At 36.7% G+C, this 27,328-nt stretch overlaps 1 protein-coding gene across 2 annotated transcripts in view; it reads left to right on the top strand.

The window, feature by feature from the left end:
• Positions 1-27,328, top strand: part of WDR7 (WD repeat domain 7) — a 359,672-nt gene that overhangs the window by 46,318 nt on the left and 286,026 nt on the right. For both annotated transcript variants that reach the window (XM_045886644.3, XM_045886643.3), the window contains exons 9-15: positions 2,203-2,279; positions 3,094-3,213; positions 6,821-6,966; positions 7,280-7,382; positions 9,781-9,913; positions 10,160-10,408; positions 11,167-11,387. In XM_045886644.3, the coding sequence (XP_045742600.1) occupies positions 2,203-2,279; positions 3,094-3,213; positions 6,821-6,966; positions 7,280-7,382; positions 9,781-9,913; positions 10,160-10,408; positions 11,167-11,387 (1,049 nt within the window). The remainder of the gene's footprint in view (positions 1-2,202; positions 2,280-3,093; positions 3,214-6,820; positions 6,967-7,279; positions 7,383-9,780; positions 9,914-10,159; positions 10,409-11,166; positions 11,388-27,328) is intronic.

Raw genomic sequence — 27,328 nt, 5'->3', positions numbered from 1 at the left:
GCACAAAAGCACATAGTATGGAAATGAATGAGCCTGTCTGTGTTCTAATAAAACGTTATTTACAAAAAACTGCCAGTGGGCTGGATTTGATCCATGAGCTGTGGCTTTCTGGCCCTTGCTATAGATGTTGGACGGTCTCTGGTAAGAATCCTTGAAGGGTCTTAAGTTTTATTTTATTCTTTTAAAGATTTTATTTATTTATTTGAGAGAGAGCGACCATGGCCGGGGGGGGGGGGTGGAGGAGGGAGAAGGGCCGAGGGAGAGGGAGAAGCAGGCTCCCCGCTGAGCAGGGAGCCCAATGCAGGGGCTCCATCCCAGGACCCTGGGATTATGACCTGAGCCGAAGGCAGACGCTCAACCAACTGAGCCACCCAGGCACCCTGGGACTTGGTTTTAAGCATCACTTTGGTGGCATTGTTGAGAATGGTTTAGATGGGAGATGATTTTAATACCCCAGCCGAGCGTGGTGCAGGTCTGAGGTCCAGCAGTGGTTGTGGAAACAGAGTGGATGGGTTTGCAGCACTTCCCAAGGGCTCGTCTGCAGAGTATTGGTTCTGAAGTTTGTTAATAGGTATTAGTGAAAAAGGAGGGTTCTGTGGTCAAATATATTTGGGAGATGTTCAGTGAAATACAGTTGAACAGACTTCTTTAATCTGGGACCTTCTTAAGTAGAGGCCTTTTAATGCCTATTAGAGAATTACTGCTTTATTCAAGAGCATAGCAGTGAAAAAGAGATTCCACTTCATTTTCCAGGCAATGGGGAACTCATTATTAGCATGTTCACCTGTAATCTTAGTTACAGTCAATGTTTTCTTTAAAAAAGGACTGTATTTGTGATAAGCAGTTTGTACATTTTGAATTTTTACAGTATTTCCGTATGAGATACACATGTACTCTGATCACAATAGGATAGAATGTCACTGATGAAAACTTCTGTTTTGTGCATGCAATTCTAAATGTTATCAGTTTATAATCTTGCAAGCATATGTAATTTTTAATCTGCATTTACCATATTTTAGTCTTTGGATATTTGAGAATTTTAGCTATATTGGTATGTTCCACTTTTACTATAAATTGACAGATATGTGAGCAGTTGTTAGTGTCTCCATACAGGCTCATGACTTGTAATCGCTGCATTCCAGGGCCTTACACTGTCTGGAGAACTATGTAATACAGCAAGGTTTTTATTTAAGGACAGCAAACTGTTCTTTTTAATAATAGTAATAACCCATCTTGATTGACATGCTGAATGCTATACCTGTGTTTTGTTTGTCTTTTTCTTAAGATTTTATTTATTTATTTGAGAGAGAGAGTGAGAGAGAGCATGAGAGGGGAGAGGGTCAGAGGGAGAAGCAGACTCCCTGCCGAGCAGGGAGCCCAATGTGGGACTCGATCCCGGGACTCTGGGACCGTGACCTGAGCCAAAGGCAGTTGCCCAACTACTGAGCCACCCAGACGCCCCCTGTGGTGTGTCTTGATTCTCATAGCAACCCATTAAGCTAGGTACCATTGTTACTCATTTGTATTTGCTTACAGATAAGCAAGTTGAATTTAAGACAGGTTAAGTTATCCACAGTTCATTGGTTAGTTAGTGAAGATAATGAGATTTTCACGTATATCTCCCTCACTCTGGAGCCCGCATGAGACTGCTCCCAGTGTCTCTGTTCTCAGAGTTTCTTGTATGTTACCATGGCACTGTGACTACTTCCTTACCTGCAGCCTATGCATTTCCTTTTTAGATCATGTCTTCTCTTGATCACTGTCTATAGAGGATGTAATGTACCATAAAATGTCTAAAAGGCAGACAAAGTAGGTGGGACATTGGGGAAATGAGTGTCTTCAAGAAATAAAGTGAGTGTGCTCACCCATGATAAATAAGTAAAAGTTATGAATTTTGGAAGAATAAAAATTCTTTGTTAAATCATGAAGTAATCATAGTGATCAGGAACATTTGAAATTATTAAAAATCGGTTGATTAGAAATTTAAAAAATTCAAGTAGCTGCAAACAACTTTTCCTTGAATTTCAAATTTGTGGTCTATTTTGTTTCAAAATCTGGCTTCTGTTATTTCATGAAATATAGAATTACGCTTTTATGCCAATTGAGAAGAATTATTAGTTTCATTAACGCAAACCATGTTATTATTTAGAAAGAAAGTGTATTATGTTTGTAACCTTGGCTTTTTGGTCCCTCTCGACTTAGAGGATACTGTGGTCGCACTCTCAGTGACGGGCATCTTGAAGGTGTGGATTGTTACCTCTGAAATAAGTGGCATGCAGGTGAGACAAATGTTCTGTTCTTACAGTGTCTTCAGTTTTAGCGATGATAGGCTCCCTCCCTTTTTTTCCTAAAGGGCCAGGAGAAAGCTATTCTTTTTCGAGAGCCTTATTGACATAGTATTAGAACATCCCCTAGTATGCTGTCTCTGTAAGTGTATTATGTTTTTCACTTTTGATGGCAGACATCTGCTCTGTCGAGGATATGAAATAGGATATAAAGTAGAGAAACACAGAAGAGCTGGGATTTTCCTCAGTTGCCTCTATTAAAGTTAAAAAATAGTTTACTTGAGGGGAAAAAATAAAGCAAACCAATACAAAAAGTATATAAAGCCAATTTTAGTTCTCTGTTCTTTGGGCTTGAATTCCTTGTAATTCTCTCAATAAAGAATCTGGATTTCTCCAGATCAATATTCTAAGTATGATGTTAATCTCTTCAGCTAGTCAATTTCTACACACTGAATTTGGGGGAGGACCTGGAGGAATAGATTTTTTTTTTTTTTTTAACGTAGAAGGACATATAGATACAGAATTTAGGATTGACTCAAACTTTTATCATGTTATTGCCACAATGTTGACACTCTGATTCTTTTCAGCATTTCAATCTTGAGTAGCTTTGTAGCAAAGACATTGTGCCCGAATGTGTTTGTAGTATATTTTTGCTGCTTTTTATTACCTTAGTTCTCACATGAGAGGCTAAAATGATGAATATATCAAGTGATGTCTTTCTTCCATTTTCTTTATTTTAATCACTGTATGATAATTTTAATCGACAATGAAACCATTCCTAACGTTTTACATATCTTTCTCTTTTCAGGATACTGAGCCAATATTTGAGGAGGAATCCAAACCGATTTATTGTCAGAATTGCCAAAGCATTTCTTTTTGTGCATTCACACAAAGGTCACTTTTGGTTGTATGCTCCAAGTATTGGAGGGTAAGATAGCTACTAAGTAAGAAGGTGTTCAAGGTGTTGGTTTATCAGACTTCAAAGATAATTATAAGGAAGAGCTTGATGCAAGAATATTTTAATCCTTTGGAATTCTTATGTAATTTTGATACCAAATTTGTAGGTGTTGGGATTTAGTTATATATCATTAACCTTTTTTGTTCTGGGCTATAGAATGATTCAGTTAATGATTATTATCCCACTGATCTTAATGTCTACCTTTTGCTACCGTTTCAGTCATTATTTCCTCAGTACAACATAAGCAGTGGTGCTGAATTTTCTGCAGGTTGACCTGTCTTTGTAGCTTGTTGTTATTCCCAATTGCCATTCTGTTCTGACTTCTTGGATTTGGGAAGGTCTTCCTTACATCACTTGAGAGCTAATGACCGAAGGATAATATTACTTCGACATTGCCAGACTTCAGTATTTCTGTAACAGAAAAAGAACCAGCATGTTTTGACCACTTGTGCCTAGCATATTTTTCAAAGCTTTCCATGTATTATTTCTTTTAATCCTCACAACTCTCTCAGGGGAGGTGTATCAGTTACCTAATCCTGCATAACAGATGACTCCAAAATTTAGCAGTTTAAAACCATGAACGTGTATTAGTCCCCCTCTGGTTCATGTATCACAATCCCAGCTGTGGGTCGGGAATGCGAGCACAGCTTAGCTGGGTGCCTCTGGCTCAGGGTCTCCACAGACTACAGTCAAGGTGTGAGCCAGGGCCACAGTCTCCTGGTAGGAGTCACCTAGGGCGGGTCTGCTTGCAAGCTTACTCACTTGGTGGTTGGCAGGCTTTACATCCAGCTGACTGTTGGCTGGACACATTAGTTCCTTGCCATCTGGGCCTCGCACGGCCTGGGAACTGTCTTCCTTCAGAGTAGTAAGCAAGCAAGAGAAGTTGTAGCCATGAGCCACCTAATCTTGGGACTGCAGTCTCATCACTTCTCTCACAGTCCGTTGTCTAGAAACGTCACAGAATCCCACACTCGGGAGAGGATTACAGAAGGGTATGAATACCAGGTTGGGGCAGTCGTAGAGGCTGCCGGCTATAGCAGGAACTACTGCTTTCCTCATTTTGCAGATGAGGCACTGGAGGCATAGGGAACACAGAAAACTCGACTCCGGTTATACAGGTGCTGGTGGCGGTGCTGGGCTACAGCTCTGGCAGCCTGACTGCAGCACCTGCCCTCCTCACTACCATGGGATACTGCCTCAGAGGGCATGGGCTTTGCAGGGTCAGGCCCGACTGGGGCAGCAGGCAGCACCTTAACCTTATCCTTGCCGCTGCTGCTATTCTGGAATAAGATTAGGGAGGAGAAGCCAGCAGCTGCTGTTATAGTGAGCTACATGGGATCCTTCCTTTGTCTTCAGATTTAAAGCACATGTAAATAGTAGTAAAATCAGGGAGCAAGAGGACGCAGTGAAAAGTATGCATCCTTTTCCCCTGCTACTTTTCCTTCCTCTCCCCAGGGGCAGCATCTAATACCAGTTTCTTGTGTGTTCATAATAAGCATTTTAAAAACATGTGAGAACAGAACAAAAAGACAATCCAATAGGAAAAGGGACAAAAATGTTCCATAAAAGAAAGCTGGTGGCTAATAAATGTATATAGAAAGGTGCTCAGCTTCATTAATCATCAGAGAAATGCATAGTATTTTATTTATTTATTTATTTATTTAAGATTATTTATTTGACAGAGAGAGACACAGCGAGAGAGGGAACACAAGCAGGGGAAGTGGGGGACGGAGAAGCAGGCTTCCCCCTGAGCAGGAAGCCCGATGTGGGGCTCGATCCCAGGACCCTGGGACCATGACCTGAGCTGAAGGCAGACGCTTAACGACTGAGCCACCCAGGCGCCCCAGAGAAATGCATAGTAAAACAACACTAAGATAGTAGTACTAACTGAATAGAATGACTTTTCCAAATACTTATTGCCAAAAAGAAGTTTCCTATTTTAAGTGGTTAGATTATCATCTTTTATGGGTTCTAACAGTTTGTTAGATGTTCTAAAGGGCTCATCACAAGCTGAGATTCCTAATATTTGTATAATTTTACTTTATATACCTTTGAATATTTAATCTGGAATTTATTTTATATAAATTGCAAGATGTAGATCCAATTTTATCTTTATTCCAGATGGACCCCCAGTTCCTGATGCCATTTGTTGAATAATTCACTTTTGTATTGTTGTGCCTTTATAATATATTCTATTCCTGTAATTACTGGAATCTGTTTCTGGACTTGTTGATTTTTCTGTTTATGCATCAGTACTGTATTGTTTTATTTTCTGTAAGCTTTATAATTTGTTTTCATAGATAATAAGCCTGGAGGGTGGTCTCCATTCTTTCTTAAACTTGTCTTGGCTATTCTTGCAGTGTTAATGTAATAAACGATAAATATAGCAAATCATGGTAAATTTGGCTAGGATTTGTTTTAATTTTGAAAAGGCTCTGTATAAGCAGTTTAATTGCTTTTTATTTAAAGAAAACTAAAATAAAAATTCTGAGCCAATTGAATTTTTTAGCACTGTAGAATATACTTTTACCAATTATTAAAAGTGGTAGAAAAATTCTTCTAGGAATTATGAGATCAGGGTTTTTAGTCCTAGCTTTAGCACTTACTGGACATGTGACCTTGAGCTGGTGATGTAACGCTTATTTATGTCAGTTTGCCGTCTGTAAAATGGGATAGCAATTAATCCTGCAGTCCTTCTAAGGCTCATATGAGACAATGATGTGAAGGGACTTTGTAAACTTTGATGTGCCTTACAGGTACAAAGCTCCAGATAGCCTGTGTTGCTGATGAAATTTTAGGGACTTGACTTCTGCGGGGGCTGTGGGGGACTTGACTTTTATACGTGAGAATTATTAAATAATAAAACTGAGTCTTTTAACTTTCTGTTTATGGTACTTCAGTACCTGAATGAAATAAAGTAAGGTCATTCCCTTATTAATAAAGAGATATTCTGATGTCTGAGTTTATTAGAAATATTTTTACTGAACATAGAAATAAAACAGGAGTCATAACCATGCATTCTAGAGGCTGGTTCCCTACGACTTGGAATTCTTTGATGGAACATTCCTCCCTTTAGATAAAAAAGGCTAAGGATTCCCTGTCCCTATGTAAGGCAGCACGCCTGCTCCACTTGTCATATGCCTGACCGCTGAGAGGCGCACAGCTGGGGACCTAGTTGTGTTTTCCCTGGTGAAGGTGACTGAGCCCTGGGGCTCTCTGACACAATGTCTTTAACTTGAGGTAGTGAATTTTAAAGGCCCGAGCTTGGTAAATATATTTCCAGAAGTTTTGTTTTGTTTTTAGTCTGTTTTTTTTTTAAAGATTTTATTTATTTGAGAGAGAGAGAGAGCGCGAGAGAGAGCACGAGCAGCGGGGAGAGGGAGAAGCAGGCTTCCCGCTGAGCAGGGAGCCTGATGCGGGGTTCGATCCCAGGACCCTGGGATCATGACCTGAGCCAAAGGCAGACGCGTAACTGACTGAGCCACCCAGGTGCCCCTTGTTTTTAGTTTAAATGTCACTGTATCTTACTTAAATGACACCAACATGGATTAGATTGCGAATTTCTTGTTCCTTGTAGGTATTTGATGCTGGAGACTATTCCTTGCTGTGTTCAGGTCCTAGTGAAAATGGACAGACGTGGACTGGAGGTGACTTTGTATCAGCAGATAAAGTAATCATTTGGACTGAAAATGGGCAAAGTTATATTTACAAACTACCTGCCAGGTATTCAATCAATATTAAGTTAGGACTTTAATCAAAGCAAAAGAGTCTGAATTCAGGGTATAACTTGAATGTATGAAAATGTTTAAAGTATAAATGATTTTAGGTAAAAAACTACAGAACTTCTTAAGTTAGATTTTAGGTGGGTCCTTATTTGAAGTAGGGTATTTTAATGACATTAATTAATGCCTACATTAAATTAACTGTAATTTGAAAATCCATATTTTGTCCATTGTCCAAAAATCCTCCTCATATGGTATGATAAAATATTTAATGCCAGTATTTTAATTGAATGTTGTATTTTTCTCATTTTCAGTTGCCTTCCAGCTAGTGATTCATTCCGCAGTGATGTGGGGAAAGCAGTTGAAAATTTAATTCCTCCTGTACAACATAGCCTCTTGGATCGAACAGATAAAGAGGTAAAATTCTTCAGGTATCATTTATAATTGATAGTGACATTGAAAATTTTTCACAACTGCATTTATCGGTGTCTTTTGGTAGCTAAGAATTTGAAAGATTCAGGGCAGTGTTAAATGTCATAAAACATTTTGACACGGTCAGTTATAAGCACAGTTCTAAAATTTGCATATCTTAATCATATAATATGCTTTAGTGTTCACATTTCTCCTAGAATACAGATGATCTTATAATGGTTACATAGTGGAAATGACTTTTTGGTAAAATATTGATGGCATAAATTTACGCTATAATGCAATTGTAAACATAGTGACAGGTATAATTTTAGGAGGGCAAAGATAATCATGGAATACTGCCAATTAGTAATAGTTCATTACTTGGATAAGGCATTGCAATATATCCCCAAAATCATATAGTGTTTTAAATTATCGGGCATTAGAAATAAAGAATAAAAGAAATTTTTTCTCTATAAAAACCAAAGTTTATTATGATTTCTTTTTTTTTTTTTTAAGATTTTATTTATTTATTTGAGATAGTGAGTGAGAGAGCAGGAGCAGGGGAGCAGAGGGAGAGGGAGAAGCACACTCCCCGCTGAGCAGGGAGCCTGACATGGGGCTCGATCCCAGGACTCCAGGATCACGACCAGAGCCGAAGGCAGACACTTAATCGACTGAGCCATCCAGATGCCCCTGACTTCTAAAGACCTACTTAATATCAATTTAGAATTGAAATGCAATGGCACTTAGTACTAGATTTTCATCTCTATATTTTTTGAGCATTAAGGACAAAGCTTTGGTTTTGGAAGTAAAGTTTCCTTTACTTATATTCTGGGTTTGCACACCTTTTTCATTTTGAACTTTTTCTGCCATCTTTATGTGAAGGGATGGTGAGGGGAAGGGAATTTCTTTTTTTACTATTTTGAATTTACACAATTTATACATCTCTGTACAGTTAAGATGCTCTATAACCTATCCTTTATTCTCCTAACTTGAACACCTCCTCCTCCAACCAAACAGTCACTTCCAGGTAAACTAAGGGATAATGACTTATATAAAAAACATAGATAAAACAAAGCAAAACAAAGTACATACTATGTTTTTTAAAATACCAGCTCCCCAATATGTTTTAAGTTAAGATACATGTATTATATGGTGTGGGATTCTCACACTGTGGAATATGGAATATTGGTTATTATAGCTGCTGTAGTGACTTCTCCATGTTAGGGATATCGTTTATCAGTTACAACATTCATTTTTCTCTACTTTAGAAAACTGTTTATCGGTTACAACATGTCATTTACAACATGAATGACAACATTCATTTATCAGTTACAACAATAATTTCCCAACTTTAAGTTAAATCACATAATTGATTATGCTTAATATATACAGTTTCTATAGGCTAGTGATTTTTTGGAAACAACACCAAATACAGTAATTAGATTGTTAACTATATTTGTCAAAACTAAAATATATTTTTTTCTGCTTTTCAGGATAAGATTCTATGCTTTAATATTCAGGCATTTGTGAATTGATAATCTAAACTTTATAATTTTATGAGCCCACCCCTATTTAGTATTTTCAAATAAGTGATGTCACTGAAGGCATAAAAGCGGAGAAATAATTTGTTTAAAAGAAAGTATACACAAGAGCCTAATGAATGGTTTTTGTTCCTAGTGGTTTATAGTTAACATATCAGGCTATGTTCAAATTGATTATGTAAATGTGACCAAGTAAAATGTCATGCTATTAGTTGAAAATATACTGCTTAAAAAAAATGGAGTCTTCTACTTGTACAATCTTGGTCGTTTAATTTTGCTGCTACTCCTAGTGACTGATCAGGAATGGGCAGAAAGCTAGGATTAGCTAGTTCTCCCCTTTAGACCTTTAAAGTGGAGACTTTTATTTTTGGTAAAGAGTGGTATATCTTTGTATTAATTATTTAATAGGAGACAGTTAAATAAATTGCATTGTTGTGGTGAGTAATCGGTTTTTCTAAAGTAGAGAAAAAGAATATAAATACTAATTCTAGAGAAAGACTATAAATGTTTTCATTTCTTTGCATATTTGTATTTTATTGGACTTGAATATTAGTTGACATGTAATTAATGCTATAAAATTACATTAAAGTATTGTTGAAGACTCATGCTATAAGCACTTTTTTTTTTACTCTGTTCTGAGGCAGAGTACTTAACATCCTTATCTGAAAAACGTTAATGTGTAAAATATTTTGATTAAAAAGGTAGCTAAGGGGCACCTGGCTGGCTCAGTTGGTAGAGCATGCGATTCTTGATCTCAGGATCATGAGTTCAAGCCCCATGTTGGGTGTAGAGATTATCTAAAAAATGAAAAATAAAGGACAACTAAAAATATTTGAACAATTTTTTTTTTCTTTTGGCAGTTGCTAATTTGTCCTCCTGTTACTCGGTTCTTCTATGGATTCAAGGAACACCTCCACAAACTATTAATTCAAGGTGATTCTTCAGGAAGATTGAATATTTGGAACATATCAGACACACCTGATAAACAGGAAGGTAAAGAAGATAGTAATAAATCATGTGCGGCAATTTCTTAATTCTTTTAATTTAGCAACGTAAATACTAACCACTGCATAATAAATTCATAATGTACATATGTCATTGTATTCTTCTTAGAATTATAGTTTGTGACAGTTCTTTGATATGTATTACTGAATCAACCGTAAGTACATTTATTTTAATGTTTAATTTTTTTCTAACATGGACAATTTTTTTTTTTAATACAAAACAAAACCTCTACAGAACTGAAAATGACAACTTCTGTTAGTTTGCAAGAGGCATTTGATAAGCTGAATCCTTGTCCTGCTGGAATTATAGATCAGCTGAGTGTGATTCCCAGTAGTAATGAACCTCTTAAAGTAACCGCAAGTGTGTACATACCAGCACATGGACGACTCGTTTGTGGCCGTGAGGATGGAAGCATCATTATTGTGCCTGCCACACAGACAGCCATAGTGCAGCTGCTGCAAGGGGAACACATGCTCCGAAGAGGTATAATGAAGATCTCCCAATGTCTGACATGTTTTGAGAACTCTGTAACCATGACATTGACAGTATTTGCCCTCTTTGTTTGTAACAAGCACAATGAATCAGCTTAGTTGTTAGTGTGCTAGGAGTTGGTAGAATTTAATGCCAGTGCAGGTAAGGAATACTTAGTACGCATTATTGGAATATATACCATGTAATGACTACATGTAAGAAGTATCTGATTTTACCTCTTGATATATAATAGTTTCATTTATGATTAGTTGTCTCTATAGCTTACTAAGTAATTACCATGTTATCAGTAATACTGCCAGTCTTCTAGAACAGTGCTGTCCAGTAGAAATATGTATATATAACAGTATGTGATTTTCTGTATTCACATTAATAAAGTAAAAATGAAGCAGATGAAATCAATTTTAATAATCTGTTTTATATAACCCAATATAGCAAAACTATTTTCAACTTGTAGAATTGAATAAAATTTGAATTTTACAATGTAAAATCAATTTGTCAATATAAAAAATTACAAATGAGATATGTTACATTACTTTTTTGTGCTAAATCTCTGAAAACTCCTCTGTATTTTACAGCACATATGAGTCTGCAGTAGCTACTGTATTGGACAGAGTATTTTAGAAGATAAAATTAGAAGTTTTTTCTGTGATAAAATTTATAGCTGTTCTGACAATTCATGTTTGCTTTTATTTGTTGAAATTTTGTAAGACTTTAATTTTCCCATTTTAAATCCAAAACCTTATTCACAGGTTGGCCACCTCACAGAACCCTCCGTGGTCATCGGAACAAAGTCACATGTTTGCTATATCCTCATCAGGTCTCAGCTCGTTATGACCAAAGATATCTGATATCTGGAGGCGTGGATTTTTCAGTCATAATTTGGGACATATTTTCTGGAGAAATGAAACATATCTTCTGTGTGCATGGTGGTGAGATTACTCAGCTTCTAGTTCCACCTGAAAACTGTAGTGTAAGTTGATCATAAAGATTATTTTATTGTGGTAGCTCTGAGATATATTGCTATCAGGAATAGAATCTAGAGTAACTTAAAGGAAATGTGACAAAAGAATTAACAAAACCCTTTCAATTTTAAAACTAGATAATGTTAATATATAATATTTAAGCAAAATTATAATTATTTACTATTGGGCACAGAAATAGAAGATGCACATTCGTGTTTTTTCCTGTTACTTGCTTCTAAATAGTATGGCTTGTCTCTGAAACATAGTAGCAGTTTAGAATATGTTTATCGAAGTTTCAATTTTCTGTTTTAAAGTAGTTTAAATATTCACAAAGATATTCTGCAGTCTCATTATTTTCAGCTTTATCTGAGCAAAAAGATAGTGAATGTATACTTTGGTAGAGGCAAAATACTTATCAACACTTATTAATAGTGTTTGTTTTTTAAATAAACACTTATTGTAACAAGGGAAAGTATAACAGTCGCTGGTAATGATTTTGGAAAATTTTGTACATACTTTTGTGAAAGCCAATTGCTTTCTTACTGATGGGTGTGTAGTGATATCAAAAAGCCAATTTAGGAATATGAGGCTTGAGGAGGCTTTAGGACTGCTAAATAACAGACCCATAATTTTTTCTTCATAATTTCTTTTACTGTTTGTTAATCACGAACTTTTTCTTGTGATTAGCCAATTTTGTGTGTACAATCACTGTGTCCCAGCATTCACATATGTGTGCATGTGCATATTAACACGCACACACTGTTGTCTTATACACAGGTTTCATGTTTATCAAAATCCCTTCAGCTTCACAAGTTATGGTCTTACTGAAATGGAAAAACATTTTACTTGTGTATCTGATGCAGTGTTCACAAGGTGTTTCATTTCAAAACCCAAGAAATTTTCCTTGGTCTTTCTGCTTGCTTGCTTAATCTTCCTGATAATGTATTTTATCTGCTATGTTCTGCCAGAGCTAGATTTTGTTTGATTTGATATTGGTGGTGTTGAAGGAGGTCCTAGTGCCAGTTGTCTTTTTTTTTTCTGCCAGACTTGAAATTTTTTTTTTTTTTTTTTAAAGATTTATTTATTTGTTTGTTTATTTATTTGAGAGAGGGAGTGAGAGCTGGAGTGACGGGAGGGGCAGAGGGAGAGGGAAGAGAGAATCCTCAAGCAGACTTCCCACTGAGCGTGGAACTGGATGTGGGGCTGGATCCCAGGACCCTGAGATCATGACCTGAGCCGAAATCAAGAGTCGAAATCCAGAGCGGCTGCTTAACTAATTGAGCTACCCGGGTGCTCCCAAATTCAGGTTCTTAATCATTCTCTTCTTTCTTATTCCTGCCTTTTCCTTTCTTTTCAAATTGGTTGTTAGTTTCTTATCTCCATCACTGTAAACAGTTGCTATATGTTTATTTAAACAACCAAACTTATGTCTATTTTAGTGAAACATATCATCATAATTGCACTTGTGAGTTATAGCGCTGTTACAACCTGTCCTAAACTTCATTTTCCAGTAGTTATGCCCTATAGTGAAACATGAGAATTTTTATCCCAGATTTTTGTTGTTATATAAAATACTAGAGAAATATATACTTTAAATTATAAATATGACTAAAAGTAAAGTTTGGAGTGGTTTACATAAGATCATGTTTTCTGTTTGAACCTACATTAATATATACTTTTTTTAGCTTGTATGTTTGTGTGAGAGCATTCTTTGGTTTCTTTTTTAAAAACTTCAAGTAGAGGGCGCCTGGGTGGCTCAGATGGTTAAGCGTCTGCCTTCGGCTCTGGTCATGATCCCAGTGTCCTGGGATCGAGTCCCACATCGGGCTCCCTGCTCAGCGGGGAGCCTGCTTCTCGCTCTGCCTCTCTCTCTCTGTCTCTTATGAATAAATAAAATCTTTAAAAAATAAAAAATAAAATAAAAACTTCAAGTAGAGGGGCACCTGGGTGGCTCAGTAGGTTAAATGCCTGCCTTCGGCTCAGGTCATGATCTCAGGGTCCTGGGATCGAGCTGCACATCAGGCTCCCCACTGAGTGGGAAGTCTGCTTCTCCCTCTACCTCTGCCTGCAATTCCCCTTGCTTGTGCAGTCTCTCTCTCTGTCAAATAAATAAAATCTTTAAAGTGGATATATAATATAATGAATTTTTTTTGACCAGTTGCATTTAGAACTGATTTTAATTGAGTAAGAAAGGATCTAGTAGACATGTGCAGCTACATAGGGAATGGGCTTCTGACTAGACAAGGGGCTGGCCCAGGTGCTAGTTGCCTGGCTAATAGGAGGAAGAAAGACACAGACAAGGAAATCTGGTACTTGGAAAATAATGTATGACTTATAATTTACTTATAGACTTAATGATAGAAATTCTCTTGTTTTTAACTACATTCAAAAATACGGGTGGCTCAGTCGGTTAAGCATCTGCCTTTGGCTCAGGTCATGATCCCACGGTCCTGGGATCAAGTCCCACATCAGACTCCCTGCTCAGCGGTGAGTCTACTTCTCCTTCTCTCCTTCCCCCGCTTGTGCTCACTTGCTCTCTCTCACTGTCTTGCAAAAAAAAAAAAAAAAAAGTACCAATTAAAACAAACTTGCTTTTATCTTTGTGATAATTTAACAAGTAGTGACTGCCTGGTTAATAATCTTTTCATTTAGCTGGTGGTTTAGGGGCATCAACTAATGTGTCGAAAGGTCAGAGAGCCTAAATGATTAATAAAAAGCTAAGAATTTGATATTTGTTAAATGTTTAGCAAATGACTGTCTTGCTGAGGTTAGAGTTAATGACATATGAAGGGTCCAGTGCTTGTGTTGTCCCTTTCATAAATTGATCTAGTGTCATTTTCTTTTAGCAGAAAATATTTTTTAAATTGTGATTTGATCATTGGAAGATTGTAAGTATTTACCAAACATAGTGATTAAAGATAAATACTGAGGGGCGCCTGGGTGGCTCAGTTGGTTGAGTGGCTGCCTTCGGCTCAGGTCATGATCCCAGGGTCCTGGGATCGAGCCCCACATCGGGCTCCTTGCTCAGTGGGGAGCCTGCTTCTCCCCTGCCTGCCATTCCCCCTGCTGTGCTTGCTCTCTGTCTCTCTCTCTCTCGCTCGCTTTCTCTCTGTCAAATAAATAAAAAATCTTAAAAAAATAAATAAATATTGAGGAGTTTGTCATCTGCTTTTTCGATTAGAATAGAGTTTTGGTTTTTATCTTAGGTAGAATCAGAAAGTTGAGTTTTGCCTTCTTGCAATTTTTTTTTTTTCAGGAAAAAGTGTCCTAAAACAGAGGAATATTAGTTGTGTTTTAAAATTTACTTAAATTATAATCAAGAATGTATAAGGTTGATGATTTTTCCTTTATTTTGTAGTCATTTTGTGTTTACCAACATATAGGTTTTAACTACTAAGCGAATCCTCGTGCCTTAGCGTAAGGAGACAATGAAGAAGGAGTGAGATCCTGTCTGCGGGTAGAAGGATGCTGCAGGCAGCTCTGAGGCAGATGGTGTGCTCCTTCACAACTCCACATACATGTCTTCAGGAAACTGAAGTAAAATGACTTAAATAATCTGAATTATACAACATAGTGTACAATTCTGTACCATTTTTGTCATTCCAAGTTGTGTTGTTTTTAAAAGAGTGGTTTTCACTTTGCGTATTGCTATTCAGAAGTTAGAACTCTCAGGCAGTTTTAATAGGATTCAAATTTAAAGTGGAACCCTTATATTATTACTAAAAAAATAAATTGCCACTTTAAATACTCATAGAAGACTTTTTAGGAAAATCTGTTTTAAAAATAGGCTTGCTAAAATTTTGAGTTTTTTAATTTTAACTTTTCATCTGACAATATTGCTTACTGTAGTGTTAAAATTATTTCATAAATAGGTATACAAAATGCAAAAGGTATTAAATCTCATTAGTGAAAAGCAAGTCTCCCTTCCCTGTTCTCCAGCTGTGTGGTTCCCTTAACCTGGTGTGCAATATCTTGGAATCCTTCAGAGATTTTCAATGCTAGAATGTTTTAATACTTTAGAAATGTAGCACTTTCGCTGAGTCTTATTCTAATAACTGAGAAATTTAAGCAATGTAGAATGGTTAGAGATAGAATGCTCTCTACAATTTGGGTAGCTGTCGGAGTTAGGCTTTGGTGCATTTCCAAAATCTGAACTGTAGGCTAGGGGAGGCCAAAGCCTGCACCAGATCTCCGGGCAGTTTGCAGAAGAGCGCTCTTGAAAGGGAGGGCAGATTTCTTAAGGCTTCTGGAGTGCTGCAGCAGGAAACTGCAAGTCTCTGGCATTAGGATTAGTAGTTCCAGTTGAGGATGATCTGACCTCTTCCCTTCACCTCCCTGTCAGCTTCCCCTCTTATTCATCATTCTCTTTTTCACAATAGCTTCCATTATGAAGGTTTCCACTCTCCAAGATCCAGGAACATTTTCTTTATTTCCACATATTTTAATTTCAGAGAAAGAAACTAGACTTTGAAAAAAAAGACTAAGAAAATAATTTTAAAATGTCAGGAATGCTTTAAAAAACATTTTCCCTAATAAACCAGACAGAGATTATTGACAGGCATGAAAATGCAGAAATTAAAAAATAATTCTAGTGACCCAGTGGAATATTTCTTACCTGTAGAATGGTACCAATGTCTTTGCATGGAACTATCCACATTTCCTCGTTGACCTGTACGTGCCGCAGGGGGCTGCATTTAGAAGTACAGCCTGTGACATGGAGCTTTTGTGTGTGTGACACAATAAGACACCGTCTGTTTACATTTAAAAAGCACACAAGTCCATACTGTGTATTTATGGATGCATGCGTAGGTAGTAAAATTATTAAAATTGAAATGGAAAGAGAAGTACCACATTCACATTCTGCTTTGCTTTGGGAGTGGGGGGGAATTCATATGGAAGGGAACAAAAAAAGTGACTTTGTTAATTTTTATGTTTTATTTACTTTTAATAAATATATATTTATATTTATTTCCCTCATTGGCATGGATGACTGGACTATCAGCTGTGTGCTGCTAGTAGAACTTTATTCAAAACGGAATTTTTGGAAAATGTTTCCAAATAAGTTTAGTACCAGTAATATATATATATTTCTTTATATGAGCATATAGACTAATTTCTTTAATAGATTACTTAAAATACGATTACTTTTCATTTATTTTATCTTAATAAACTTGTATTATCATATAATCTCCAAAGTATCCAGAAGGGGGCAGCATGGGTTTGTGAAAACAGGAATGCCAGGTATCTAACCTGTGTGTGCCTTCACTTGACAGTGTTAAATCCACAGCTCTTAGAGACAGAGATATGATAACGTGAGTGATGGATGTGGCTATACGTATGCTAGCATAGCTGATGTTCAAAGCCATTGAGAACGATTAACAAATTAGGTTTCTTTTTAATATATTGTCCTTTTTTAAAAAGTACCTGAAGTTTTTGCCTGAATTAGCTCTTACCTCATCTTTTTGAATTTGGACTTTCGTTACTAATTTGAGTGTTACATTTAAAAAGCAGTGTTTATAATTATGATATGGTCTCCGAAGCCAAGCAGAATAAACTTTGGTAGTACACATCAAGCAGAACCAGGAAGCAGAACTAACATTTTTCTAAAATGTATCACAATGCACATAATGTTCTGTAACACTCTTTTTTCCTTTAATATTTAATTCTTAGATTTTGAGACCATTTTCATGTTTTTATGTATTCACTCTCTTTTTGAAATTAATTTTTACTCTTTTAAGTTAAATAATTGTTATAGAGAACACATTTTTTAATTTAATTTAAATTCAATTAACCAACATATAGTATATCATTAGTTTCAGATGTAGTGTTCAGTTATTCATCAGTTGCGTATAACACCCAGTGTTCATCACATCACGTGCCCTCCTTCATGCCCATCACCCAATTACCCATCCCTCATCCTACCTCCCCTCCAGCAACCCTCAGTTTGTTTCCTAGAGTTAAGAGTCTCTCATGGGAAAAAAAAAAAAAAAAAGAGTCTCTCATGGTTTTTCTCCTTCTCTGATGACTTCCTATTCTGTTTTCCCTCTCTTCCCCTATGATCCTCTGTGCTGTTTCTTATATTCCACGTAGGAGTGAAAACATATGGTAATTGTCTTTCTCTGTTTGACTTATTTCACTCAGCATAATACCCTCCAGTTCCATCCATGTTGATGTAAATGGTAAGCATTCATCCTTTTTGATGGCTGAGTAATATTCCATTGTATATATATACACACATCTTTTTATCCATTCATCTGTCGATGGACATCTCAGCTCTATCCACAGTTTGGCTATTGTGGACATTGCTGCTATGAACATTGGGATGCAGGTGCCCCTTGGGATCACTACATCTGTATCTTTGGGGTAAATACCTAGTAGTGCAATTGCTGGGTCATTGGGAAGCTCTATTTTTAACTTCTTGAGTAACCTCCATACGTTTTCCAGAGTAGCTGTACCAGCTTGAATCCCCACCAACAGTGTAAGAGGGTTCCCCTTTCTCTGCATCCTCGCCAACATTTGTTGTTTCCAGTCATGTTAATTTTAGCCATTCTGACTGGTGTGAGGTGGTATCTCATTGTGGTTTTGATTTGTATTTCCCTGAGGCCAAGTGACGTGGAACATTTTTTCATGTGTCTATTGGCCATTTGTATGTCTTCTTTGGAGAAATGTCTGTTCATATCTTCTGCCCATTTCTTGACTGGATTCTTTGTTTTTTGGTGTTGAGTTTGATAAGTTCTTTATAGATCTTGGATACTAGCCCTTTATCTGATAGGTTGTTTGCGAATATCTTCTCCCATTCTGTAGGTTGCGTTTTAGTTTTGTTGACTATTTCCTTTGCCGTGCAGAAGCTTTTTGTCTTGAAGTCCCAGTAGTTCATTTTTGCTTTTGTTTCCCTTGCCTTTGGAGATGTATCTAGCAAGAAGTTGCTATGCCAAGGTCGAAAAGGTTGCTGTGTTCTCCTCTAGGATTTTGATGGATTCCTGTCTCACATTTAGGTCTTTCATCCATTTTGAGTTTATCTTTAGAGAACACAGATATTATCTAAAGATGTTCTGGTCATCTTTCTGTGTCACTAAGTGTATTCCAACATCATTTTTAATGATATTTGGTTAACTTATTTCATTTTATCAGAAATTTTAGAATGTTGGGGTGCCTGGGTGGCTCAGTCGTTAAGCGTCTGCCTTTGGCTCAGGTCATGATCCCAGGGTGCTGGGATTGAGCCCCGCATGGGGCTCCCTTCTCGGCAGGAAGCCTGCTTCTCCCTGTCCCACTCCCCCTGCTTGTGTTCCCTCTCTTGCTGTGTCTCTCTCTGTCAGATAAATAAATCTTTAAAAAAAAAAAAAATTTACAATGTTGCTTTAAAATTTTTTTCTCTTGTCAACAGTGAAAATACAATTAGTATACCTAAATATTTTTGCACATCTGAAATGATTTCTTAAGATAAATTTGTAGATGTGGAATTTCTGTATAAAAGGGCATATTGATTTTTAAAGTCTTTTGAGTAGGTATTGCTAAATTATCCTTTAAAAGCTTAGGGATAGGTTTTTACCACCTATTTACCCTCATAATTCTCCATCATCCTTATACTCTTTTAAGCCTTGCTAATATTCGGGCTTTTAAGTAGCTGTATGCAGAGTATGTATAAGTGAATAGCACCAGTTTTCATTTTGAAAGCACAAATGCATTAATATATCAATACTGTATTGGCTGTTCATTCTGATTGGCTTATGTTGTATTCTTTATAATTTCATGTTTTCCAAATTTTTACTACTATCATATTTTATTCAAGATAATTAATTTTTCCTGCTATGAATAGTGTTTATGTATTCAGATACCATAGTATACCCTGTGTCTTGTGTAGGAAGCTGAGAAAATCAGTAATAATACCAAGAGACTGTCAGTGTGTGGTCCCTTTGATAGTAATGAGAAAGAGTGCATCCCTCTCTTCAGGCTATGTTTATATTGTGCCAAACACTTAAGAAATTTAGATATTCTTCTGTCTTGGAAAGGCTTTTTTAGCTCTGAAGTCATATCCTTGGGAATAGAGAAGATTATATTGGGCACGAAGTTTAGTTTTAATAATAGAAGTCATTTGGTGCTGAACTTTGTGAATGAAGTGGTTGATTAATTTGACTTTTTATTTTGAGCTGAAGAGATAGTATGACATAAAGAGTAATTTTTCTTGAGTAACTTAATCTTAAAGCAATTTTAAAATGAGTTAAAATTTATCTTAAGATGGCAGAAATTGTTAGAAAATAATAATGACTCTTTAAGGTGACTGATCAGTTAGGTGCAGTGTATTTTTGAATAGTCATTCATTCAGCAAATATCTGAGAGCCTGCCATATTCGAGGTACCTTCAAGAACTAGGCAACTGGGGGGTGCCTGGGTAGCTCAGTCATTGGTCGTCTGCCTTCGGCTCACGTCATGATCCCAGGGTTCTGGGATCGAGCCCCGCATCAGGCTCCCTGCTCTGCTGGAAGCCTGCTTCTCCCTCTCCACTCCCCCTGCTTCTGTTCCCTCTCTCGCTGTGTCTCTCTCTGTCAAAATAAATAAAATCTTAAAAAAAAACAAAAAAACAAGAAAAACTAGGCATTTGGTAGTTGACAAGATATCGTCCCTATCTGATAGAATTTCTTCTAATGAGGGAGTCAGACTAGCAAACAGTAGGTATAAAGAAGCAGAGTAAAATGTTATGAAGCACCTTTTCAGGACTGCCCTAAGTACGAGTCCCTCAGGGAGGTTCTAGAACAGGCACTTAGTAGGGCAGCTGTGGTTTTGGAAGACTTTCAAAAAGGGTGATATCTATGGCATTTGAATATATTAGCTTTATGGGTGTGTATAAAATCATATGGTATGTGAACAAGCTCTGTTTGCAGATGTACTTAGTGTATGTTCGGTGGAGGAGTCTGTAGCCCCTAAGTTGTTGTTGTTGGTACCTGCTGTTGTTATTAGTACCTGCTGGATCTGTCTATGGCAAAAACTGGCAGGAAGGTGACATATTTGTACATTACTTTGAAAAAAATGACCAAGAGATCAGAGTAATGGTTTTGTATGTGCTACAAGCTAGTTGTATGCGAGACCATTTTGGCACTTTATTTTATCCTACTTAGGAAGGGTATTTGGAAGAAACAAGATAATAAAATATGAAACTGTCCTGAAAAGTAAACTATTCATGATATTCTTCCAAGGAAAGTTTGGACAAAAAAGTAAAGTGGAATGAAAATGGAATGATACAAGATTAGAAAGGAAGAATGTATACTAAAAATAACAAAAAATGCCAGTTAATGTACAATAATTTTTTTGTTAGTCATAATCAGTGTTTTTTCTTAAGACATTGGTGAAGACTTTCAAAGGAGCTGGAGAAAACTTTATGCTTTTGGCATGTGAAGCCTACAACAGTGAACCCCTGGTTGTTCATATCAGGGAGAGCAGGACCTTTAGAACCAGACAGACCTGGGTCTGTGTCCACATTTTGGGGTGACTTTAGAAGGCACTGTGGAACTCTAGCAAGTTCTAGCACTTTACTTTTTGTAAAGTGTTAGTTTGGAGGTAATGCCCAGCCTATGATAGGAATTCATTAAATCATTATTATTGTATTATTATTATTATTATTTCAAGATTTTATTTATTTGAGAGAAAGAGTGTGCACGAGCAGGGGGGGAGGGCAGAGGGAGAGGGAGAAGCAGACTCCTCGCTGAGCAGGGAGCTTGACTTGGGACTTGACCCCAAAACCCTGGGATCATGATATGAGCCATAGGTAGACGCTTACAAACTGAGCCACCTAGGCACCCCGTTTTATTATTTCTATTTGCAGTTACCTACATTCTCATTTGGGTGATAAAGGTCTAACTCCGGGGAATGCATTCATTCATTTCCAGCTTTGGAATGACTTTATTATAGATACACTTTGTTCCTATGTCCGGAACTGCTTTTTATTTCCTTGTTTCCCAACTATGTCCAGGTGGTTTTAGAATCTGCCCAAATTAGGGATGCATTCCCTTTCTCAGTCTAACTGTGCATCTTTTTATTGCATGAGACAGCTTTCAGGATATCAGCAACTAATTCCCTAGAAATCATACTCTTGAGTATTGTGCTTGGCCTGCTCACTGCCTGAACATTGGCATTTTTACTTGTCTGAGTGGCCCCAACTGTGTCATTTCTAATGGAAATTTATGGGCAGATTACAGAAGGGTATGACTATTACCCTTGCAAAGCCTTTGGCAGCATGACCCCAGATGATCAAGGGGGAAGTTTGACCCTACTTACTGCTTTTCTTAGGCATAAATGGTTGGCTAGGCAAAACTTTCCTGCTGAATTGTGGACACTGAAGGTTAGATTTCTCTAATGTTCTATGATACAGACTTAAAAAGCAAGCCAGCATCCTTGTTAAACAAAGACGTATATTTAGCATGTATGTTCTAGTAGTTTACTGCTAGGAGATACACATGTTCTTTCAGTATCTCCAGTTGGAAAAATGGGGTCAGTATCTATTAACCCATTTACTTTCATGAGAAGGTAAAAAAGATATTTCACAGTTACATCAGAGGTATAAATTCGATGTTTATTTCTTGTAAGGATACAGGTGAAATCGGGGTAAATAAGTTGAGGCCAAGCAGGCAGATTCAAAGTCACTGGGTCAGATAGGTAGTGCCTTTCACCTTTCTAGTGAGACAGCAGAAAATGGAAGGGCAGGACCAGTAGCCACTTGGAGTCATAAGTCAGTGCCCTCTAAGAAAGCGGGCCCTTTGTGACAGAAGACTTTAATTCTTGAACGTGTGCAACCCAAGGTTTGGGTGTGGGTTTGGGCAATAAGTGGAGACAGCTGACTGGGTGAGGTGCGGAGAGGGGAAAAGGGCACTTTTAAGTTCTTTAAAAAGAACTTTGATTATATTCAGTCTACAGATTTGACTGTCTCCGTCTCTAAGACCCATAAATATGTAAGTGTAATTAAAGAAAGCATTTTAACATTTTAAAGGCATGAAGTGAAAAATTATAAAGTAAATTCAATGGAAAAGCAATGTGAGGAAATATTCAGGAACAGTGGAAGGTGGTCACACTGAGTTGTTAGATTGAATACTTTTATTGACTTATATTGTTAAAAGTGCTAAAAACTTTATTAGTATAATTTTAAGGTAATATTTGTGTGCTAGTGATGATTATGTGGGTGGAACTATTCAGATCAAAGCAGAGATATTAATGTGAGCAGAAAATATTGAAAAGGAAAACTAATGTATTGAAGAATTATAAATATCTTCATATTTCTTGGTGGGTACCTAAACATTGGCAACTCCTTCAGAAAATAAATATAATTACATTTTAAAAGGTAGAATTTATGGTGTACATAATAATGGTAAAAATAATATTAGCTACTATTATCTTTTGTATGCATATGTTAGTCACTGTGCTAATTTCTTTGAGTACATTTCGTTTAATTCACACAGTAATTCCGTGAGGTGTGGTTATTGCTCTTAACCACATTATACAGAGAAATGAGGGTCAGAGAGGGTAAATAACTACTCACAGTCACACAGTTAGCAGGTGGCAGAGCTGGAATTTGATCCTAAGTAGTCCAACTTGGTGGCCTAAGCTTATCCACTGTGTGTACTGCCTCCTAGTAGATGTCATTATGTATTTAAAATAATTGTATTTCTCCAAATTTTGACTATCGTTTTCATCATTGGTTTACATAAGTATATGACTTTGATGTGTACTTACTTTTAAATTACTAATTTATTGAGTATTTACCTTTCACTTTGTAGAACAAAACACAGCCATTCTTTCGAATTCCCGTATTGTACTTTTCCTTTAGAGAACTGTGCGTTGCTCACTTCTCTTGTACATACCCTTTAGTTTTCATCTTTGATTATTCAGCTCTGGAGTTTCTTAGTTTTAAACTCCTTTTGCCTCCTCTTATTTATAACAAATTATTTGCTTTTAAAAAACATGTTTTAACTGCAATTTTGTAAGTTTAACACATAACACACTGTGAAAATGTTTGACAGAAGAGATAGCTAAGAAGGTAAAAGATCACCTGTTATCCTTGTACATATAAGAGAACCACAGTTAACATTTTGATACCTTTCCTGTGGCCTTTAAAATCCACTTACTGTATATTTGTGATTATATTGTAGATATAGTTATCTGAGCACATTGCATCTTCATTTAATATCATAACAAATACTTTTCCAAGTTCTACTTATTCATGAAAGTAATTTTTAATGATTGTAAAACATACCATATTTATATGAGCATACCATATTTACCTAGCAACTCTCCTACTTTGGATTTGTGGATTGTTCCTAATTTGAATGTCTGTATTATACAATACGATATTTACTATCTTTTTAAGTTAAAAATTTTATAATTATTCCCTTGGATAGAGTCCATGAATTTTTTAAGATTAGAACCTCAGAATTTTTGTGTAATAGGAATTAACATTTTTAAGATGACTGGGGTATAGAAGCAAATTATTGTCTACCCTCAGTGCCTGTTTCTTTGCCCCTTGCCAACACAAGCAGTTTGTATTTACTTCCATGCCTCAGTTGCCACATCTGGAAGTGGAAATAATAATTATATCTACCTCACAGGGTTGTTGTGAGACTCTAATGAATTATAACATTTGGAATTTAGCCAAGTATTTAGAATAATACCCAGCACAAAGTAAGAACCCAATAAATGTTGGTTGTTTGCTATCGCAATTTCTAAAATCTTTGGCTAAATTGATAGATGGAAAGAGTATCTTACTGTTTGAATTTGCATTTCTTTGATTACCAGAGATACTGAAATTTTTCTATGAAGATTTTAGTGATTTTTTTTTTTTTTTGAGACCTCTTTTGTCCCTTGCTTATTTGTTTTTCTTGGGGATTTTAGTGCTTGTATGAGTCCTTAACTTAATGGAAATGTTAAGCATATGTGCTTTCTATTGTTGAAATTTTCTCCTGTTCTTACAAAATCTATCCTTTTTCTATGTAGCTTCTTTCATATTTTTGAAGCTTAGAATCTTTCTTCATCCAGAAATGTGATGAAATTTGATTAGAAAACAATGGCTGGATTAAGAACAAATATCGAATACTTCATCAGAAATTTATTTGTTTGTGGGGTGAGGAAAGAAGGCTGATGGACTTTTTTTTTTTTAGAGGGGGGGAGAGAGAGAGAGATGGGGGAGGGGTAGAGGGAGAGAGAGAATCTTAAGCAGGCTCCACGCCCAGCATGGAGCCCGACGTAAGGCTCCACCTCATGATCCTGAGATCTTGACTTAAGCCAAAATCAAGTCAGACGTTTAACCCACTGAGCCACCAAGGCGCCTGTCTTACATTAAATTTTTCATATTTTTTTTTGCTGTTTAATTAATAAGCAGTTGAAGAAAGATGGAATTCTAATTAGTCCACTATTTATTATCTTTTATAGATAGTGAATGAATGAGGATATTAAAACTTGTTTCTAAAAGTCTTGTTTTCATATAGAACATAACCAATTAGAAGGTTAGTCAGTGGTTTGGTTGGACTCCATGGTCTTCTTTTCTGAAACAGCTATTAAAGAAATAGCTCTCTACCTTTCTTTTTCCTTAAAAAAAAAAAAAAAAAAAAAAAAGGATGAGCTATGGAGGTCTGAAAAAAATTTTAAAGCTAGTTTCATGAAAATGTGGAAATGAAATTAATATTCCTAGGCTCTTTTTTCCCTTCAGGTAGACTATTTAAAAGTGATAAATGATGCATCTTAACTGCACATTTATGTTCCATAGAAAGAGTTCTGGGAAGTACGAGAAATAATGATTAAGAGAATAGCGAGACTGATTTATGACTGAAAGAAGCTGGTCATTTATAGCTTGTCTAATGATATGGGCATATTTAAAAGAAAAGACAGTAGTTAGTGATCATATATTTAGAGAATACTTAAAGAGAAAAATTGTTTGGGGGCAGTTAAGAGATTGCCCCTGAAATGATATGAAGAAAAAGAATTTATTTTAGAAAACAAATTAGCAAAAGTAGGAAAAATGTATTTATGTAATTTATATTGGGAACTGTTGGAAAGCAGAATCATCTCCCCAGAGAGCTAGTGGAAGGGATAAACTAGCTGTCTCTGATTTCTGTAATTCATGGCAGATGTTTAGGAACAGGTTACATAAGAGGTTTCTGGGAATGGTTTAAAATGAAGTCTTGTAAAATGCGTAAGGTCAGGCTGGATGACCTAGGTGGTATATTTTGACTCTATCAGATTCTATGATAGTTTGTGGCATTCTGCTGCTCAGCAGTAATGTACTGTGAGGATTATTTACTGGCAAAGTCAATGAGACTCTGTTTGGTTCAGGATCAGAGTTATCTGGAAAGAAAAATTTGCCCTAGAATATATATGTTTTGGTCCAGTATCTCCCTTCTTCTCCTTGCCCAGTTATCTTAATTTTTTCATCAAATAAAAATACAGTTTTTATTTAATATTCTATTTATTGTTTAATATTCTATTGTTTATTGTTGTTAGCCTTTACTTTTAAATTAGCTTTTGATGTCATTGGTGCATATTGCTTCTAGGGCAGAATTAATCGTATTTGGAACATGAAGTTGAATAATTTTCACTTACAAAGTACTGGCCAAGTTGATAGGATGCTCAATCCATGCTGTACAAATTCTGGGTTCCATAACAATACAAAATTTTACATAGTATTCATGAGTTACACTCTTTAAGTCAGTCGGTAGTAGTGGTTGGGGAAGTATAATCTGTGAGACAGTTAATTGGAATGGGGGAATAAATACGAAAGCTCCTGCTTATGTCCTTTTTTTAACCTTAAGAAACTGAGCCTATGAACATGAAGTAGATGGTAGGACACTGGTGTCTCATTTGTTTCTTACGTTCTGTGGTTACGACTGACCTGGGGAAGGGCAGACCTGCCACCGCGAGGAGGCACAGCATGGCTCTCGCCCGGTGTGCTTGTTGTCTGGTGCCTCACCCGCCACCACAAAAGGGGCAGAGAAAATGATGATGAAACAGATTTCCAATGAAACTTAAATATCTTTTCAGCAGCTACATTATGGTTTAAGGCAATGATCATTTGGTCCATCTGGCAGGAAGGCAGCCAAAAAATGTATGATTATATAAAATACGTATTTACATCCAACAATCATTAGCGGTGAAATCTTTCTAAAGCTATACAGCTTTGAGGTGTTGGCTAGCGCTATTAACATTAGTAAGACATTTAAGAAGGTGTTTCCTTTCATCTCAAATTTATTTAAACTTTGAGTCATTCCTTTTTATTTTTTATTTTTTAAATTTTATTTATTTATTTTTTTTGAGAGTGAGCAAGACCACAAGCGGGGGGCTAGTGGGGGTGGGTAGAGGGACAGGCAGACTCCCCATGGAGTGAGGAGCCCTTACACGGAGGTGGGGCTCAGTCCCAGGACCCTGAGATCGCGACCTGAGCCAAAGTCAGATGCTTAACCGACTGAGCCACTCAGGCGCCCCGAGTCATTCTTTTTTTTTTTTTAATATATTTTTTAAAGAATCTGTTTATTTGAGAGAGCATGAGCAGTGGGGAGGGGCAGAGGGAGAGGGAGAAGCAGGCAGGGAGCCCGCTGGCAGGCTCAATCCCAGGACCCCGAGATCATGACCTGAGGCAAAAGCAGACGCTTAACCAACTAAGCCACCCAGGCATCCCTCCAAGTCATTCTTTTAAGACATATTTTTGTGCATGTTTTACAATGTACATGATATATTGGCACAGAAGTACATACATAATTTGTAAATATACCTACAATGGGAATACATTACGAAGTTTTTTTTTTTTTTTTTTAAAGATCTTATTTATTTATTCGACAGAAAGAGACACAGCGAGAGAGGGAACACAAGCAGGGGGAGTGGGAGAGGGAGAAGCAGGCTTTCTGCTGAGCAGGGAGCCCGACGTGGGGCTCGATCCCAGGACCCCGGGATCATGACCTGAGCCGAAGGCAGATGCTTAA

The sequence above is a fragment of the Mirounga angustirostris genome, unplaced genomic scaffold (assembly GCF_029215605.1).
Source record: "Mirounga angustirostris isolate CCGP_5_RB_7025 unplaced genomic scaffold, mMirAng1.0.hap1 SCAF_14, whole genome shotgun sequence".
In the NCBI taxonomy this organism is placed as follows: domain Eukaryota; kingdom Metazoa; phylum Chordata; class Mammalia; order Carnivora; family Phocidae; genus Mirounga; species Mirounga angustirostris.
This window is presented reverse-complemented; position numbering and strand designations above follow the sequence as displayed.